Here is an 18,587-nt window from a genome sequence, read left to right on the forward strand (position 1 = left end):
TTTAACATGAGCAAAGCTTTGTAGGGCTGGGATGGGAGGGCAGGTTCTCCATCATAGGGGCCCTTTAATCAAACGTGGATGTCCCTCTGGAAGACTTGCTACAAGTCAAGAGGAAAGAGTGGTCTGAAATACAAACTAAGGGGCAAAAATGTTGTGTCTGGGAGATCCAGCAGGTCAGATGAATGGTTAGAAGGATCTGTTCTGGTCACAACACACAAATAACTCTCATCCAAATAAGTCACCAAAACATTTCATATTCCTAGCTCCATTTCTGGATTACTACCCCCACCTGGAGACCCAGCAATGCCAAGCTCCAAACTGCATGGTCCCAGGAAAGGAGACCTGCAAACCAAAGCCTGGCAGCGCTGAGTAGCCCAGACTTTCTCGACTGCAGCCCTGGACCTTTTTTGGCAATGTGGATGCCTGCTTTGGTGGAGTGACTTGATCCTACTGCCAGGGTAGTGTTCCCTGGGCTCCTTTTGCAGGCATACAAGGAGTCTCTCATGGGCAGCTGCAGCCAGTGGAGCACCAAACAGAGCCAGTGGCCTTTGTGTCAGCATCCCACGGAGGAGTTTGTCCTGCTGCTGCTGGAGCTTAGCTCAGCTCCATCACCCTGTGGCCTGATGAGGGCTGTGGCTGAGTGAAGGCATGCTGTAGACATGCTCGCTCATCCTCCTGCTTCCCCACTTGGTAGTACCCATCTCTTCCCTCATACCAGCGGCTGAGATTGGAGATGTCCTGCTGAGACCATCTCTGTAGCCTGTTAACATGAGATTTATGCCATGAACAACCTGATTCTTTAATTGCTGAGCCTTTTCTCTTGCACCTCTTGTTGTCTGTGATGGTCTTTTTTTCTCTCCAAGAAATACAGATTGGTTATGGCTGAGCTGTCACTGTCCCCCTTGGTCCCCAGACAGCTCTGATGACTTGCATGTGACACTTCACTTTACCCTTACCTGAAGCAGCCAAGTACACCTGTGAGGAGAAATTAGCTGCTTCAGTGACAGAGCTCAGTTGCCTGGGAAATTCCCAGCACCTCCAGCACAACAGGTAAATGAAGCAGCTCATCCAGCAAGTGTCTTCCCAGAGGAGCGTGGCTTGGGGCAGACATGCGCATAGCTCAGTGCTCTGCCTCCCCAGCCATCCCACCAGAACTGAGGACTGTACCAAACAGGGCTTACCTGGGATTTATCCAACGGCTTTCCCCTCACTGCGGGAAATGATGCGCTCCAGCAGGTTTGCTGTGCATTCCCCTGCCCTCCTTCCTACCAAACCCAGTTTCTGACTCTTCCCAGCTTTTCTTCCCATTTTGTACATTAGTCAGCAATCTCAGTGTCACCCTGAACATCTGGAGAAACCACTCCTCAGCTGGCCCAGCTATGGCTGGGGGGATAGAAATGCAGCCCGGCTCCTGCTGCCCCCCTGCAAGCTCACCTAACCTCCAAAACAGCCCTTTTCTCCCCAACACTGATCAAAGGTCTTCATGGGACAAGGACAGCAGGGTTGTCTGTGAGGACCCATTCAGAGCACCTGCCACTCACACGGTGGAAGGTGTGAAACTCCAGGCTGGCAGGGACTGCTGCCAGCGCTCCTCTGCTCGGGGGAAATCCCATTTTGGGCAGGGCAGTGGGGAGAACACAGGCAGGGAGGGCAGAGCTCAGCCTGGGCATTAGAAAAGCCAAGGGAGCAGCTCTAAGCTCAACAAAATTGAGCGAGAGAGGACAAAAAATATTAGATGAAGATGATAGATACACACAGCCACAGACTCATCTGAATGCACCCACACGTGCAGGCACACTCAAAAGTCTCGCTTTTTTTTTTTTTTTTTTTGAAACCAGGCTAAAAAGAGGAAACAAAATTTCATCATATCCTTTTAGATCACATTTTGGCCTCTGCCCTCTGGGCGCCATTTCACTACTAAATGCACCTTGGAATAAATGCCAAGTGATGGTAGAACACGAATAATCCCTTCTCGGAGAGAATTACTTTTCTGGCAAATACTGGGGAATAAATGCAGCTTTAAAAAGCAATAACTTGTTAAACAGACACAGAGACACAGACGCACACGAGCAGACCCCATTAAAGTCATTTGATGTGAGCCAGGGAAAAGTGTCTCTAAATCACATAATTATTTTAAGAGATGAAGACACATTTGCTTAAACTGGTTCAAATCACCTTTGGGAAGGGAGGAGAGAAGGCTTTTGTCTGCACCATTAAATGCTTTGATTTCCTGCAACTCACTCCAGGCTCTTGTTTTAATAACATTAAACATATGAATATGTAATAATAAAATACAGGTGGTTTCCTTGAGCTCTATTGACTTCCTATGCCACAAAGAGAAAAATCATTGCTTCCCTGTTTATCTGGTTTAGCATTTCTTGGTTTCTATTTTTTCTCTCCTGGGAGAGTTGACTAATGCAAGCAGCTTCTTGGCTGTCCTAGAGAGCTGCTGCAGCTGCCTGCTTTGACCAAAGCTCATCCCTCTGTGCTTAAAAAACCCCAGCTGCTTGACCCCAGTACTTACTGTACCCTGCGAGCCAGGAGGTAGGGGTGGGTGGCCAGAGGGATGGAGCCAGACTCCTTTCGCCATGCCTTGCTAGAGCTTGGGGAGTCAGGGGCTCGCAGGAGTCTCAGCTTTGTGTCCTTGGTGTGGCTGCAGTCCCTGAGGAGTGGTCCTGCACCCACTCACACACATCATCCCGACACTGCCCAGCTCGCCCCGACATCCTTCAGACCTACTCATCACATGAAGCATCAGAAGATGGGACATCCCATGGAAAGCCTCACTTCTAAATCCCAGTGGGGAATACTGAATTCAGGGGAATCCATCCCCTAAATTTCTCAGTGCTGGCTTTATCTGAGATCCCTTTGGGAACATGCTGTGCCCCCCAAGGCCACTTCTTCCTGAGCTGCCTCCCCAGTGCTCCCAGTCTGAGCCACCCCCTGGTTAGCCTGGGGCTCGGCTGCCCGTCAGCATCCCCACCCGTGTGGGTCGGGTGGGAGGGAAGGACGTGTGGCGGGTGCCGGGGGGGGACCTGTTGAGCGGGCAGCGCCAGGCTCTCTCTGGCCCCTAGATGGAGCTCGGTACCCACCGTTGGCTACTGGATGGCCCCGAAGGGCTGGCAGCGGCTGGGGCAAGCAGGGATGCTCGCCGGCAGCTTCCCCCCCCAGCACAGGGGCGAGTAGAGGGGCAGGGTGCCCCCCCTGGTCCTGCGTGGCTAATTCTCACGCCTGGCCGGAGAGGTGGCCACCAGAGTTTCACTCCAGCTGGTGCGCACCATCCTGCAGCTCCGGCCAGCTCTATAGGTCACCGTGCTCCAGGTTCACCTGTGAAGGGGTGGCGGCCACACATTTTGGAGGCTATGCCAATAGCTTTGACCCCTATTTATCTAGAGGCACTTGTGCAAGGGGTTGTCTTCCCCTAGACCCTCTCCTTTGGAGGAAACCAGGCAGCCAAGCACCCTCTCTCCATCTGCTAGAGAGGGGCCTGAGGTCCCCTGGCTCCTATCCAGAAAACATCCATAGGCCCTTAAAATGAAGGCGAGTAATGGGCGAGGGGTGCTGAGACTGAAATGGGGGTGAGGCTGGGGCACAAGGAAGGAAAGAAGGACCATGGGGTCAGAGCCACACAAGGCAGCGTCTGTAGCACTGCCAGGCAATACTCACCCGGTCCCCACCACCCCATCTCTTGTATGGGAGGTCTTCACTCCCCCCATCCCACCAGGGCCAGTTTGGGCCAAGCTATCAGCCACGCTCAGGGTTTCCTCTGGGAAGGGGAGCAGGGCTGGAGTCAGGACCTACCTCCTGCGATCCCACTTGTCAGCAGGGAAGAGAGAGAAACCGGCTCCCGAAACACAGGAGATGTTCAGCAACAGGACACCACTCCTGGTTCCTCACTCCTCACCTCTTTTGGCAGCGCCTGCAGCCGTGAGCTCTCTCAGGAAACCCTTTCCGCTGGATAACGTCACAGGTGTGTCTCTGCCTGCCCTGGGCTTTCTCTGCCGTGGCTGTGACGTGTTTCCCTGGGGGCTGGCACACACACACACGTGCGCCCTGGGGTCCCGATGCAGGGCTCTGCCCTCCTTCGCCTGACTGCTACAGGTCTCACTTCTGCATGTTGTATGCAACACAGCTCTGCTTGAGGGTATATGTAACCCCAGATCCTCAAAGGACCAAGCCCGGAGGGAGACTGTGTGGGAATGGTTGTGGGTCCACCAACACATCCCTCTTGCATTGCTCCCTGGAGAGCACTCTCTGCTCTGCGTCCCACCTCCTGCCTCTGAACGCAGTGGTGTGAGCCACGGCCAAAGCAGGTTTCAGACCTGTCATAACAACTGATAAGGTTTCAACATTTGTTTTCACTCCATCCTGAAATGAAAGCCAGATCTCTCCAAGGGTTTCCGTGAGGATGGGGGGGCAGTGGGGAATACCCCCTCTGCAGATCCCTCGCTTGCCTCTGCGAGCAGCCGTGTTGGTGGGCAGGGTGCTGGGGATGCGTCCCTCTGTGGTCGCAGAGGTCCCTCCAACGGCAGGAGAGCACAGCCTGGCAGTGGCAGAAACCCAACAGTGTTGTGAGTGTGTATAAAACTTGTAATCCCGGTTTTAAATCCTGGAAGGAGGGCAGTGCCCTGGATACAGCCCAGGAGCTACCGCCATGTGTCACCAGGGGATGCCATAGCCAGGACATGCGTTCCAGCAGCAGCCTCATGATGTGATATCTCCAGACCTTACAAGCTCCTCCAGCACATGCCACCCCCAGCGGGGCCAGATGGGTTGGGTGCAGTCCCTGCTGGGGGACAGCCCTCCTCTGCCCAGCCCAGGCTCCTGCTGGACCAGGACCCCAAATCCCAGGTGCCCCCCACAGCTCACCCCCATGTCCCATAGGCCTGCAGAGACTCTGTGCCTTTTTTCTGCAGCTTTCAAAAGAGCATTCTTCTGGTACATCATGGCTCCCAGGGACCTGCCGGCAGTTGTTCTCTCCCATCCTGGTCTCAAAGAACCCCCTCTTCTCCCCCAGGCTCTCAGGGCTCTCCTGTGAAAACAGCCAGATCAGCTGGGGAGGCTCTTGCCCCTGGAGAGGGGGAGCTGTGCAGAGGCCTGGCCACAACTCAGTGCACTTGTGCTCACTCCCTTGCAACGACCCTGAGCAAGCCCCTTCCCCACCCATGTCTTTTTTTTCCCCTTTGCCACTTCATGTGGGGAGATCTTGAGGTCAAGCCCTGCCCCTTAGCACATTTACGTCCAACATACCTGACAGCCCAGGCTCGGTCTTGCACCCACTGACCACCAGCATTGCAAACCAAATGCTTTCTAGATGAAAACCCAGAGAGGAAGAGTCTGGCCAGCCCTGACATATGCCCAAAAGCTGAGCATCAGCAAGTACCAATCGTTAAACAAAGTAACTTTCAAAAAAATTCCTCTTTCTGAGACATGAAAGTCCCTGGGAAATGGAGCTTTTCTCCATGTTTTCATCTAACCCCATCTTTGTACCGCTTCTCAACTGTAGTTAAAAAAAAGTATATATTGATTGATATTTTTTAATCACTGCTTTGTTATTTTTAGGCGGCTGCAGTCGAGGAAAGACAGACAGTTAACCGCAGCTCTCAGACCAGCGGGTTTACATTCTTTGCAGGCAATGAGAAAACGAGTTTTCTCAAGCCTTCCTTGTTCCTGCTCAAAAATTAGAGCAGGGACTCTCCATCTATTTCTGCTCATTTTATTTTTGTTCCAGAAGCAGAAAGGCAAAGGGCGGCTGAGCTGAGGGTAAGTACTGAATTTCCAGCCCAAAGGAAGGACAGGGCAGGGGGTTGCAGCTCTGTGCAACAGAGGATTCACACACCTTCAGTGCTCAGAGTTTCGGCTGGAGGTTTGGCGCGTAGTTAGGAGTTACATAGCTAAGAGCTGCCGGAGCCAGCTCCATACTCGCCGCGACTAGCTGCAAAAAAAGAAGGAAGCCAAAAATTAATTTCTAGACTTGGAAAAATCAAGATTTTTTTGGTGCCTTTGGAAAAAAAAACCACAACTCTTTGAATACAGTTTTAAGTTTGACTTGAATAAATGTATAGAAGCCATTTAAAACTACCAAAATAACAAGGAGTTTCTGATCAATAGAAAGGAATAGGGGCAAAGAACCTTTGTCCTAATTTTGGGCAAGTGCTGACATATCAAACAGATATTTTCTACTTTAACAAAGGCAAAAATAATAACAACAATAATAAAAAAAAACAACCCACAAAGTCCCAGCTAACTTCACAAACAAAAGACCTGCAAAAATGGAGACAATCTGAAGGGTTTGGCTCCAGAAGCAGCTCATTGTGATAATCTATAGCTTTGTGTGCTTTTCTTCTTCCCTTAATATTTGTTAAAATACTTTTTTTTTTTAAATCTAATTTTTTGTCACAAATTGAGACCCTTTCATTTAGAAAATTTCAAACTGGGATCTTTTAATAATTCCAAATCTTATTTCACAACCATTTTTCAAACAAGCGGCCATCAAAGCTCACTGTTGCACAAAGAAATCAGTGTCACTCACTCAGTCTGCTTCTGGCAGGGGAAGGAAGAAAAAAAAAAAAGAAAAAAAAAAAGAGAGAGATTAATTCAAAAAGTTCCAGCTGTCCCAGAACCCCGGACAGGGCTGGCTTTTTATGGTAACCCAAACAGTTTTCAGCAAAGCCAGTTTCAGTTTTGTCAGTAAACCGGCTTGTGTTTTCTACCCCATCTAGCCCACGACCGTGTGTAAGCTGTCCTCGGCGGCAAGGAGGGGGCTGCCTCCCGCGGGGCTGGGCTCCCGCTGATGCCATGCTGAGTCGGCAGCCCTGGTCTTAAGCTTTTTTTTTTTGGTGGGTTGGTTGATTAGGAGCACATCCAAAAATACCAATCAACAGACACAGTGAGTTAATAAAAATTATCCTATATATGGGTGTTTGTGGGGTCAGAGCCTCTCTTTATTATCAGTTATACAAACCATATTAGAGGACACGTACACTTGCCTGGGTCTTCCTCCAGCAAATACCACGTACAGGTAACTCTCACAGATGCTGCTGCAGGAAAAATATCATTAAATATATGACAAATGCCCCATAGATGGGATAATGTAGCCTAAGAAAAGCTGCACATGGTCTTTACCAAATACTCACGTAGAAATTGGAGCATGCACATACTGCAAGGGGCCAAACATGCTGGCCCGTGCCCAGGAAAAAGCACAACTGCAGGCTCCATTCAAGGCAGGAGGCTCTAGCAAAGACCCTTCAGCCTTTCCCTAGGCCCATCCCTCCGCAGAGATAAAGCAACTGATCCTCATTTGGATGACTCATGTGCTTAACTAATTGGCTAAATGGGGGCCAGACCTCTGGTTCCCTCCTGCCCACATAGTTTGCTGAGCTGGGACCAAACCCAGACAACCGCAGTGTGTCCAGCTGGGCTTCGTCTCTTCCAGCTCTGCACAGATGTTTAATACTCCGTTTGCTCATGCAAAGATGGTGCTTTTTTCCCCCCCACCAGATTTTGCCTTCAAAACTCGGCAGATCCATAGCCAACCCAACGTAATCGATAGCTCTTGGTCCCTGGCAGCGCTGCGGGCGATAGAGGCGTGCATGACCACGGCACGCTCTCCTGCGATGCCTGCGTGCCCTTGGCTGCAGGTATTGTGCAGGCTTTCCCCCTCCAGCCCAAGTTCACTCTACCTTGGTCTGTATTTCCTAGATACAGGCGAACAGTGGAAAAACATTTCTTCCTAACTCCCATTTCACATTTGGGATTCACTATATTTTGAGACAGAGGGAAGGGGGAAATGACTTTCAAGGCGTCTTAGCGCAATTTTATTCCTGTTCCCAAATAGGTATAATATGAAAAATTAAATCAGCCTTCAACATGGTATGGATGGCCCCAGGATATGGCTGAAGTGATGTCAGTCTACAAAACATATCATTATGTGTCATCGTTTCATGTCATTGCTTATTGATTTAATTCCATCATATTTCAGGCAACTTTTATTGTCTAGGTACAGATCATCATATTAATAACTGGAAGCACGTATGCAGATATCAAAAACACCTCCTGCCACTAAACCAATTTTTAAAATGAATCCAAGAGAAATATTTTAACAGAAACCCCTTCCAGAAGCAATTGTTCCAGGGACAAGAAAGACCGGACGACTATTTTTCTGGTTCCAGTGTTACATATATTGTCATTTCATATCAAGATTTCTTTTTTTTCTTTTTGGTCTTTTTTTTTTTTTAACAGGAAAGATTGATAAGAAAAGGAGGAAGTCAACACTTTCGAGAACAAGATGTAGCTAAATATTGTATCTAAACACATGCCCTCGAATGTGCATTATCATACATTCAACTTTGCTGGGGAACATTTTGGAATATGAACTGAATAATGTGGATATTATAAAATGGCTGTCTTGAAATTAAATTTTAAGATATTGATGTGTCATAATAATAAAATAGAAAACACTTTTAATATCAACAGTGAGCTCCATCATCCTTTTTTTTTATTATTAGTTTGTGGTTGGTGCTTTTCCTACGCAGAAAGCTTGAAAACAAAAACGTACACTGCGAAACCTGCAAACGATTAAAGACTTGTACACAGCGATGCCTCCTGAAGGAGTAAGCCCTAAGCCCAGCATTATCTTTGTAGCCAAAGTTGGGCATGCATTAAATAATTAGCTTAATCAGCTCCTAGAAATATGTCTGTGGTATGAAAGAGAATTCAAACAAAAGACTTCTGTGAAATTTATCTTGGAAAAAAAATACAGGGTATTTTATTTTAACAGTCTTTTTGAGATAATCAGGTATCTCTTAAAGATATCTCCAAAAATGGGTGTTCTCTGTATTTACTTATTTTCCTGTGCTTTATCTTTTTTTTTTTTCTCTTTTTTTTTCTTTGTTGGCTTCTTGTCTCTCCATCGCTGCAGATATTTCTCTGTGTTCACTCGCGCATTGGACTGCAAGATGGGAAGATCCTGCAGCACCATAAATTTTCAGCCCGATCCTGCAAGAATAGATTTTGGCTAAAGCAGGCTATTCACATGCTCCCTTAACAAGCTCCCCAGCGATGCTGCGTCCAGAGGACCCAGCTTCCAGGAGCGCTATCAAACGCCGAGTCCAGCTGCACCGCAGGCTCAGGGTATTTTGTCACACACGTCCCACAGGCAGCCTGGCCCCCAGGGCCACCTCAGGGGGTCCCTGCCAGCGGCTCGTGGCTGGCCACCCTTTCCAGCCCTCTCCCACAACATCCTTTACCCGGTAATTCCCAGTGCTGCAAGGAAATGCCAGGCTGAAGTCAACACAGCCTCCCTAGCCATAAGTCTGGGAGTCTCTCCCAAGGAAGCCGATGGGAGTTTTCCCACTAGTTTCATTTTCCTCTGGGAAAGGCTTGCCTAGCCAGGGATGATGTCCCAACTAAGGCTGAGTATGAACGTAAAACAGGGTCCCCAGAGTAACTGCCTACAAGGTTGTCTCTAAAATGTACTCTTGCAGATTTCTTTATATCCAAATGCCACTTTCTATATAAAGTTTAAGACGCGGATATCTCTAGACTCCCCAGCCCAGGCAAGACCCCCTCCAAGGTCTCATTCAAGAAATTATTCAACATGTGTTTAAGGTCAAGCCCCTGCACGATTCCTTCCACCCTCAGCAAGCCCCCCAGACAGGCTTCGATTAAAGCAGGCACTAAATGCACTGCTGGGTTGAAGCCTGAAAATGTTTGGAGGATCAGGGATTAAAATACAGCAAATTATCTCTGGAGCTTCCAAAGCCAAGTAGACCTGAGCAAAGTCAAATGGAAATGCTAACTCTATTTTCATTTTAAATAAATGGTGGAGGCTTCAGCATTAGCTGAGATACGCTGTCTCCTCCCAGGGAACTAACAGACAGGGAAGAGCAAGGCTTTAAATGATTTATTCAGTACCCTGGAGATTTTTTTTTTTATTTTCTTTTTCGTTTCCACATAAATTACACAAGCACTTTATAAAATGAATACACATAAACCACCTTATAAGTGCATAACTTAAAAAAAAAACAAACGAACGAATGCCTTTAAAAATCTCACTGAAAATAGGTTTTCTGATTGCTTGTTTGTACTAGCTGCTTAAATTGGCAGTGCTGTTTTAGATTATAAGTAACTGAAAAATATATACTGTATATATATATATATATTCCTGGCATTTGCTATAAGAAGTGCTTTGTTTAATTGTGTCTCATTCCCTCAGTACAATTAAAGAAACAACTAAGTTAAATGGTTGAGAGTGAAATCGATTTTTTGCCATCAGGAACTGCCTTCTAAAGGGAAACAGGTAAAATAAAACATTGGACAACATTTTGCAAATGATATGGAAATAATCCATGGAAAGAAACTGCATTACCCCCGCAAATTGCCACCAAGGTCTTCTCGTTATTAAAATACACGCTGATGGGCACGGAGTCCGTGGCAGCCGGGGACAGTTTGGGCTCTTCATACAATTGAGATATCATATTTACCGTCCTCAGGAGTCTGTCAGATCCTTCTCTTATTCCCCCCTCGCAAGAAAAAATTAATGAAAAAGGGGAGGAGAGACGGCGAGGTGAGATCCGAAGGGTTCCCATCTGGCGCAAGCAGAAATTGCTGCTGTTTCCTCCATTTGTTGCATCCCCGAACGTCCCTGGTGCGAACGACCGGAGGAGGCTCACGGCAGAGACGCGCTTTCCAGGGAGCCTCCTCCTTTTGTTTCAAGCCATCAGTCTGAGGTGTGTGTGTGTATATATATATATACACACATGGATATATATGGGTGACCCCAGGCGTCGCACCACCACCAGCAGAATCTGAAGGAAGTTTTCTCTCCCCCGGCTGGGTGAACGCCAGCGGCCCTGTCCGTCAGGGCTGGGCTTTTTGTCTGGTAGCACATCAGCAAGTTCACGGTCAGCACTGGAGACTTTCAAGAGAACAAAAGGGCTGGGGGAAGGCAAGACACCACCGCTGCTCCAGCAACCCCACGGGTGGGGAGAGTTTTTGGGGTTGTTTCCCTTCCTTTTGGTCCTTGTGGAGGGTTTCCTCGGCCAGGCACGTGGGATGCACGTGTGGCTGGAGGACTGCGGGGTGCCAGCCTTCCCCGGAGGACTGCGGGGTGCCAGCCTTCCCCGGGGACAAACAGGGATGCCACGTGTCCCACCAGGAATGCCACGTGTCCCATCGAGGACAGCCCCGCTGGCAGAAGGTGCACGTGCCACCGGTGGGTGCCACCCTTATTCACAAGCGGAGGCAACGGTGGTGACGCTGGTGATCTTGGTGGAGTCGTCAGACCAAGGCTGGAGATTCTGGAGGGCAAAGAGAGAGGAGTTGTGGACGCAGATGGGGTCGGCTTGGATGGGCTGGTTGATGGTTTTTTGGAAGGCCTCCTGCTGCAGCTGCATGAGGATGCGGTTCGCTTGCTGCCGCTCGGCCTCCCGCTCCTCCGCCGTCTGCCTCCTAGGAGAGAAGGAGCGGTTAGGGGGGTCTGGGGGAGCAAAGGAGGAGTATCTCCAGAGAGAAAGGGTTGCGGTGGGTGCTTAGGGCTGAGGGGTAGGAAAAGGGGTGCCTAGCCACAGCATCGCCCCACATCCCCTGCACAAACTGCCAGTAATGCCATAAACTGGAGACTGGGGCTGTCTATCTTACTGGCCCCAGCAAAAATTGCTCCGATCAGAGAGCCGGGAGCAGCCCACAGCTCTGGTTTATTTTCTGCCCACGGGAAAAATCCAAGCAGAGCCAGAACACCCAAAGGGGCACAGGACAGGGCTGCAAAAGGCGCGATTCCCTGCGAACGTGCTCTGTGCCCAGCAGCGAGAGCCAAGCGCACAACATCCCAGCGAGGAGCGTGGGGCAGGAGCGAAGCGAGGCATCACCAAGTGGCAGTGCCACGCGGCTGGGAGGTGGGCAATGTCACCCTGGGCATCGCCTTCCCTGTGCCCAGGCCTGCCATCTCCTCTGATGGTCTGCGGTGGCCAGCTGATGAGAGTCTGGACGAAGGCGACAACACACCCATAGCAGGCAGGGCAAAAATCACCAAAATGTCGGCTGAAGACTAAAAACACGTTTTTAGCAGTGAGAAGAATCAAAGCCCAGAATAAACTAACTGGGCAGGGTGAAGGAGGATATTTTTAAGAACAGGTTGGACACGCGTCTGTCTGGAATGACACCAGCAGAGCTGATCCTGCCGAGGGGGAGATTAGGGGGCCTGCAGGGGTCCTTTCCAGCCCTGGTAGGGTCCCAGCTCCAGGCTGTCTGGGAGGAGGGGATGGGATAGGTAGGAATGGCCTAAACACACTTAAAAGCACAATGAAAATCCCACCCACCCCCTTGCTGAGATGGCGGGTCAGTCTGGAAAACCTGGGGGCAGCTCACAGTGCCGGTCCCAGGATGATCCCCAAAGCACCCCCTCCCTCGCTCACGCCCCCGGGCCCATCCGATGCTCTCCCAGCAGCTTCAGTAGATCAGTGACAGGGGAAACGGCAGCTTTTTAATTTAGCAGCTCAGAGGGACGTGAGATGTCTCATCCTCTTTGGCTGCGGGGATTGGAAGTGGCAGCTCTGAGCTCCATGGTGACACCTCAGAGCGTGGGGTGGGGGGGTCCCTGGCTCCCCACCAGGGAAGCGGGTGAGGGCTAGATGTGGGCAACGAACCTCTGGGGCACCCGAGCCTCCAGGCATGTGGCCAGGGCTCCCTCCCGGGAGCAGGGAGCTCAGGGCTCAGTCCCTGCTCTAATCACTGTGTCAACATCTCACGTCAGACATCCCGGGGAGAGGGGGCTCGGAGCAGCACCGGCCCTCCCCACGCAACCCGGGAGCGGCTCCGTCTCTGCTTCAATGAATATTTAATGACTCCCTGCACAATGCAGAGATGCTCCGGGAGGAGGGAGGGAGCCCCACGTCCAGGGCGGTCAGGAGCACAGTGGCTGTGAGCACCCGGCTCCCAAATATCTCCCTGCTCCAAGCAGCTGGCCCATTCATGCATTCATGTCAGGCTGGGATTTGCAGTTCAAATCTGCCTGGAAGGAACTAAACGTCGATGTCCGTGTCTCAAGCAAGAGCTCAAATCTGAGGAGGGCATCACGCAGCCACCTCACTCCAGCAGAGACACCCAGGCAAGGGGCAGAGGCCAGGCTCTCCCCACAACTTGCCTTTAAGCAGTTAAATCCCTTAAACAGCTTAAAAAAACTCTCTCTTCTCAGATATTCCCCACTGCCTGGCTCACACGGTGCCTGCGAGAGGCTCCCTCCAGCACCCGGTGCTCCAGGCACTGTTTGCAGCCGCCACTGCTGCACAGGGACCCGGGGCAGCCAGGCGTACCCTCATCTCTGCCGCAACGCCCAACGTGCACAGATGCGAAGGAGCAGAGCTTACAAGCCTGAGTCCCTCTGGCTCAGGCTGGTGGGGATTCTCCCGTGTCTAATACTATGGCTGAGGTCAGGCTGCAGCCCTTCCCTTAGGCAGAACCAGGATTTTGTTTCTCTTTACCCAGCTATTTTTTGTCAAACATATGAATAGGTTTGTATCCTCTGCTCCTTTGCCAAAGGGGGCTGAACTTAGCCAACAGACGCAAAGAGTATTGACAGACAGACGGAGAGCCAGCCAAGCCACATTTGCCTCACTTCCTTAGGAAACCAGGTTAGAAGACATCGCTGACCCCGTTTCGCAGGCCGCGGCAGGACTGTTCCTCCTCCAGGACTCTGCTCCTGGTTAACGGAGATCGCTCCAGCTGGAGACTTCCTGGCACTTGGGGAGCTGCTCCTCCACAGGCTCTTTAGGGAAGGACTCCCCGAGAGAGGGATTCACCCACACCCGTTGTTTCAAGTTCCTCGTCCCCCATTTCTTACCCAGCCCCTGCATCCCCAGGCAATCACTGGCCCATTCACCCTCGGGGAGACCCAGGGGAAGCCCTTTTACCCCACCTTGAAGAAGCTTCTGCCTGCCTGCACCCAAGTGCCCGGTGCTCAGCACCCAGCAACACCCCCCTCGTCTGAACCCCCAGAAGAGCTGCCCTTGCCCAGGTCTCCCCCGCAGTGTGCCTGTCCCCGGACTGGGGATGCTTCCAGGACTGGGGTGCCTCCCCCGGGGACACCCCGGGAATTTACAGCTTGGGAGGAGCAGGGGCACAGCAATGGAGCCCAGGAGCCTCCATGTCAGCCCGGCCTCCTCTTCCTCTCCTGCCCGGCTTTACCGGCACGACGGGGAAAAAAAAAAACAAAACGGCATTTTGGCAAGGAGGTGCTATAATCCCCACGGGGGTGAAAATTTTTGCGTTATGCAGGGCCTGATATCCCAGAAGCCTCGGGTGCAGAATCCGGCCCGAGCCGCTCCCCAATGGGGCTCGCTGCCGCCCCGGGCTGGGGGCTCCCGCAGGCTGCTGCCGGGGAAAGAGGCGCCGGAGCTGCTGCACCCACTGGGCCCCTGGCAATACTGCCTGCACCCACCGCACGTCCCCCCTCATGCACATGTGTATGCACACACGCATTCATCCACATCGCATATGTGCACACCGACTTGCACGTACACCCCGTGTGCTCACACAGCGCGCACACACACACAGAATGCACGCTGCCTGCATGCACAGCGCACACATCCATATGCACGTCTGGCTTGCACACATACCCGCATGTATGCTCACGCACAGGCACGCACGCATACACGCTGCATGTGTGCACAGCCTTCACACAAAAGCATTCACACACACCATGCAGAGTTATAAACACATGCCCTGCTTGCACGCACACCCGTAGGCGTGCACACACTCACACTGCATGCACAGATGAGCTCAAGCATGTGCACACACGGCGTACACACACACACCACATGCACGTTCATACCCGCCAGTGGCTGTGCGTGCACACATGCGCTCCCACACATGTATACACGCACATTCACATGCACACACACGCGTGGCCCCCCCCACGTGTGCACTAGCAGGGCTCGCACCCCCACGCGCAGCCACCAATGCCCGCGGCAGAGCCGGCGGCAGCAGGGCCTGCTCCCCCAGGGCTGCCCCAGCACCTTCCCCCCGGGTCCGCCGAGCCCCCAGCCCCTCACCTCCACTTGGTGCGCCGGTTCTGGAACCAGGTCTTCACCTGGGCGTCCGTCATCTTGAGGGCCTTGGCCAGGGCAGCGCGCTCGGCCGAGGCCAGGTACTTCTGCCGGTGGAAGCGCTTCTCCAGCTCGCAGATCTGCAGGCGGGTGAAGGAGGTGCGCGGCTTCTTCTTCTTGGGGGGCGTGCGGTTCTGGTAGGGGTGACCTATACGGCGTGTTACAGTGAAGGGTGAGAGGGCCACTGGGGGGGACACGGGAGGAGGGGGATGAGAGGCAAAGAAGCAAGCAGCGACACATCAGCAGAGGGGCTCCGGCTCCCGGGCGCTGGGCTGGGGACCCCCCCGCTGCGAAGCCGCCGTTTCCCCGCCGACACCGGCGCACGGGTTGCAAATAACGCGGCGGCGCCGGCGCCTTCCCCGGGTGCTGCGAGCAGCCGCCAGGCACCGGCGGGGAAGGCGCCCGCTCGCCCGGCGAAGCGCCGGGGGGGACCCGGGAGCGGCAGCCGGTCCCGGGCTCCGCGCACACGGGACTCGCTTTAATTTCGTTTGGGCGCGGCGGTAACCTCCGCCGTCCTCGGCCCCGGCGTTTCGTACCCGGGAAATAACTTCCCGGGATGGAAACGGGAGTTGCGATTCGGTTTTAAGGTTTTTTTTTTCCTAAATTATTTTTTTGTTTTTCTTCCCCCCCCCCCGAAAAAATAATTGAGGAAAACTCGCGGCGTGTCTCAGCCGGGCCCGGGCCGGGAAACGGCTCGGTGAAACCAGCCCGGTGCTTGCCAGGGGAAGGGCCCGTCTGTTCGCCCGCGGCCCTGCCTGCGCCGAGCGCCACCGGGCCGAAATTCAACGTGAACTTGCAAAAACCGGGCCTCGGTTTGCGCCGCCGGGGAGCGGGGCCGGTGCGGGCGCCGCGGGAGCGGGCTCCGATTTTTCCCCGTTGCGATTTCGTTACGGTTTTTGTTTGTGTTTTTTTCTATTCGTTGTTAAGAGTTTTTGCTTTGTTAGCGCCGAAGGACGAGCGCAGATACACCTGGAAACGGCGGCGGGCCCGGAAAGCGGCTCCAGCCCGAACCCGGCTCGGCTCCGGGCCGCAAAAAGTCCCTTTTGGAGGGGGAAAGGCTGAGCCGAAGTCCGCAGCCGGGGAAAACCAGCCCGGTTACGGTAGCGCAGGGGAAAAACAGCCGGCACCGGGCCGTGGCCGCCGGGCTCCCCTCCCGCCGGGCCGGGCCGTGGCTCCGGAATAACCCTCTGGTTTGAAGGAAACTTTCCCCCGGTGCTGGGTCGGATGGCGGGGAGCGGGCAGCCGTGCCCGGGGCTTGCGAGAGGTGTGCCGAGTTTGCCGTCCCGTTTTGTCCCTGCCTGCCTTTCCCGGGAAAACAAAACAACAAACCAAACAATCAAAAAGAAAGGCAAACGAATAAAGAAAAAAAAAACAAACAAAAAAAAAAACAACAAAACGAACGCATTTAGCGGGGACTGAACGCGCCTGATTTTCCACCCCTTCTTGCTCCTGGCCTTCTCCGGGACCGACTTCCCGGTGCGACCCGGGGCCGGATCCTGCTGTGCCCGGCGGGCAGCGGCCGCCGCGCCGAGGCCGGGCGGCGGGGAAGGGAGCGGGGCGGCGGGAGCGGGAGAGAAAGAAGGGGGTGCCGGTGGCCCGACTCACCTGTGAACCTGTCTTTTGTGTACCGCCTGTTGCTCTCCATCCAGGGGAAGGTGAGCCCCGTGAGACTGTTCATGCCGTTCACCGCCGGCACGGCGGCGGAGAGGGGCTGGTGCACGCCGCCGGCCACCGGGCGATGGGCCGGGACGCGGATCACCCCCCCGGCCGAGCTCAAGGTGTTGCCGTTCATGCTCACCGCCATGTTCACGTTGTAGGAGCCGGGCAGGCCGCCCATGCTGCAGGAGGTGCCGGTGTAGGCGCCGGCCGCGCCGCCGCTCGCCCCGTAGCCACCCGTGACCGTGTTGTAGGCGCTGCCCACGATGCAGCCCAGCCCGTAGTCCGCCGAGTCCTGCAACCGCGGGTGCGATACCATGCAGCTGCCCGGCTCCGACGTGTTGAGGATCTGGTCGATGCCGAAGCTGATGGGCTCGGCTTGGCCTTGGTGCAGGTGGTGAGCCCCGAGGTGCTCCATCGCCGCCGGCCGGCCCCGGCAGCGGAGCCCGACCGCCGCCCCGGGCAGGGCAGCCGAGCCCCGCGCCGCCCCGAAACACGGCAAGGGCACGCAACGGAGCCGCGGAGAGCCGGGGCACGCCGGCTAGGCGCTCAGTCCCATAGCAGGGCAGCCGCGCACCCCGGGACACGGCAGCAGAGCCACGCACAGCCGGGACACGCCAGCTACACGCTCAGCCCGAAGACACAACAGCAGAGCCATGCGCGACCAGGGCACGGGAGCCGAACAAGCCCGCAGCCCAGGACACCACAACCGTGCCCAGCCGCGGCACGCTCCAGACACAACCGTGCCACACACCCCCTGGACCCAACAGCCTCCAGGAGCAGGGACGCGACACCCCCACCCACGCACACCCGTCCCGCTCCGATGAGACCCCGCAGCCCCACGCCACCAAGACACAACCACCCCAAGCCGGGAGCCGCTCACCCCAGACACACACGCACACACAGAGGGACGAAGGAGCCCCGGGGACCCCTCGCCGCCGCGGGCGGTGGGCAGCCGAGAGCCCCGCGGAGCGGCGCGGAGCGGAGCGCGGCCGCGGCGGAGTGCGAGCGCCCCGCCGCCCCGCTTGCCCATCAATCACGCTAGCCAAGGCCTGCTGCTCCCGGGCCCTCACTCTCCATTGGCTGGATGCTGAAAGGAGCCGAGTGAATGACAGCAGAGAAGAGCACAGGAGAAAAGGAGTTTCTTCTTCCCCAGCTCCCCCCCCCCCCCAAAAAAAATTCACCACCCGGCTCGGCCTTATAAAGTCAGCGCTGGGTGCGTGCAGGGCATTGGGGTGGGTAAAGAAGCAGCAGGTAGTGGGTGGCGGAGGGGGACGTTTTGTCCCCGAGTTTGTGGCCGTAGGCTGCTGAGGAGGGGGGTCCTGGTTGCCAGCCCCCATCGAGCCCTGGGGATGGTGTGGGGCCGCAATTCCCGTGGGCCGCCAGCTGATCCCGTGCAGGGGCTGAAGCCAGGGAATCCCCTCCTGGAGGGGTCCCAGACCCGCCATGCCCCTTTTCTCCAGAGGGGTTTTCTCAATTTCAAAAGTCAGCACCTCTGAAAGAGCCGCAGAGGAAGAGGAGCGGGCTCCCCATCTCCAAACCCCATAATGGGGACACAGGGGTGGTCTGGAGGGCCCCCACGGGTGCCCAGGCCCATGAAGGGGGTATCATGGGAGGAGGCAATGGGAGCCTGGGGCACACCTTCCCCCGGAGAACGAGGGGGGGCTCATTCCCCCGGGGATGGGGCCTGGACCCAGCTGCTCCCCACGGGGCAGCAGCGCAGACCATGGGAGGGTGAGGGCTGAACGGGGCACCCGCTGCTGCCGGCCCCGCCGTCTGCCCCTCCCGCGCCTGCCTGTGGGGAGATGAGTGTTTTCATTAAAAAAAAAT

At 54.3% G+C, this 18,587-nt stretch overlaps 1 protein-coding gene and 1 long non-coding RNA gene across 4 annotated transcripts; both read right to left on the reverse strand.

Annotated features, from left to right (window-relative positions):
• Nucleotides 1-3,740: 3,740 nt before the first annotated feature.
• LOC148054842 (uncharacterized) lies at nucleotides 3,741-7,247 on the reverse strand. 2 transcript variants are annotated; one of them, XR_015706827.1, is made up of 4 exons: nucleotides 7,137-7,247; nucleotides 6,984-7,040; nucleotides 5,840-5,935; nucleotides 3,741-5,032 (listed from the first exon to the last, which is right to left on the reverse strand). It is a non-coding gene; the product is annotated as an uncharacterized LOC148054842 (long non-coding RNA). The 2 variants fall into 2 exon arrangements; XR_015706826.1 differs by lacking the exon at nucleotides 3,741-5,032 and having other exon boundaries at nucleotides 5,753-5,935.
• A 3,981-nt stretch (nucleotides 7,248-11,228) lies between these two features.
• TLX1 (T cell leukemia homeobox 1) lies at nucleotides 11,229-17,285 on the reverse strand. Of its 2 annotated transcripts, none has more exons than XM_009464990.2 (3): nucleotides 16,707-17,285; nucleotides 15,048-15,249; nucleotides 11,229-11,451 (listed from the first exon to the last, which is right to left on the reverse strand). In XM_009464990.2, the coding sequence occupies exons 1-3, from the start codon at nucleotides 17,173-17,175 to the stop codon at nucleotides 11,229-11,231; spliced, it is 894 nt and encodes a 297-aa protein (XP_009463265.1). In that variant the 5' UTR covers nucleotides 17,176-17,285. The 2 variants fall into 2 exon arrangements, with proteins under 2 accessions (XP_009463265.1, XP_087623026.1); XM_087766900.1 differs by having other exon boundaries at nucleotides 15,048-15,285.
• Nucleotides 17,286-18,587: the final 1,302 nt, after the last annotated feature.

The sequence above is a fragment of the Nipponia nippon genome, unplaced genomic scaffold (genome assembly GCF_047370975.1).
Source record: "Nipponia nippon isolate SJK-2023a ecotype South Korea unplaced genomic scaffold, ASM4737097v1 scaffold_3, whole genome shotgun sequence".
Classification (NCBI taxonomy): domain Eukaryota; kingdom Metazoa; phylum Chordata; class Aves; order Pelecaniformes; family Threskiornithidae; genus Nipponia; species Nipponia nippon.

Excerpts from the sequence above, each read along its gene's own strand:
- TLX1 (XM_087766900.1), bottom strand. The coding sequence starts at position 17,175 with ATGGAGCACCTCGGGGCTCACCACCTGCACCAAGGCCAAGCCGAGCCC. Across the intron at positions 15,286-16,706 it reads CACAAAAGACAGGTTCACAG|TGGCCCTCTCACCCTTCACT; the intron begins GTGAGTCGGGCC and ends TGTCCCCCCCAG. Across the intron at positions 11,452-15,047 it reads AACCGGCGCACCAAGTGGAG|GAGGCAGACGGCGGAGGAGC; the intron begins GTGAGGGGCTGG and ends CTTCTCTCCTAG.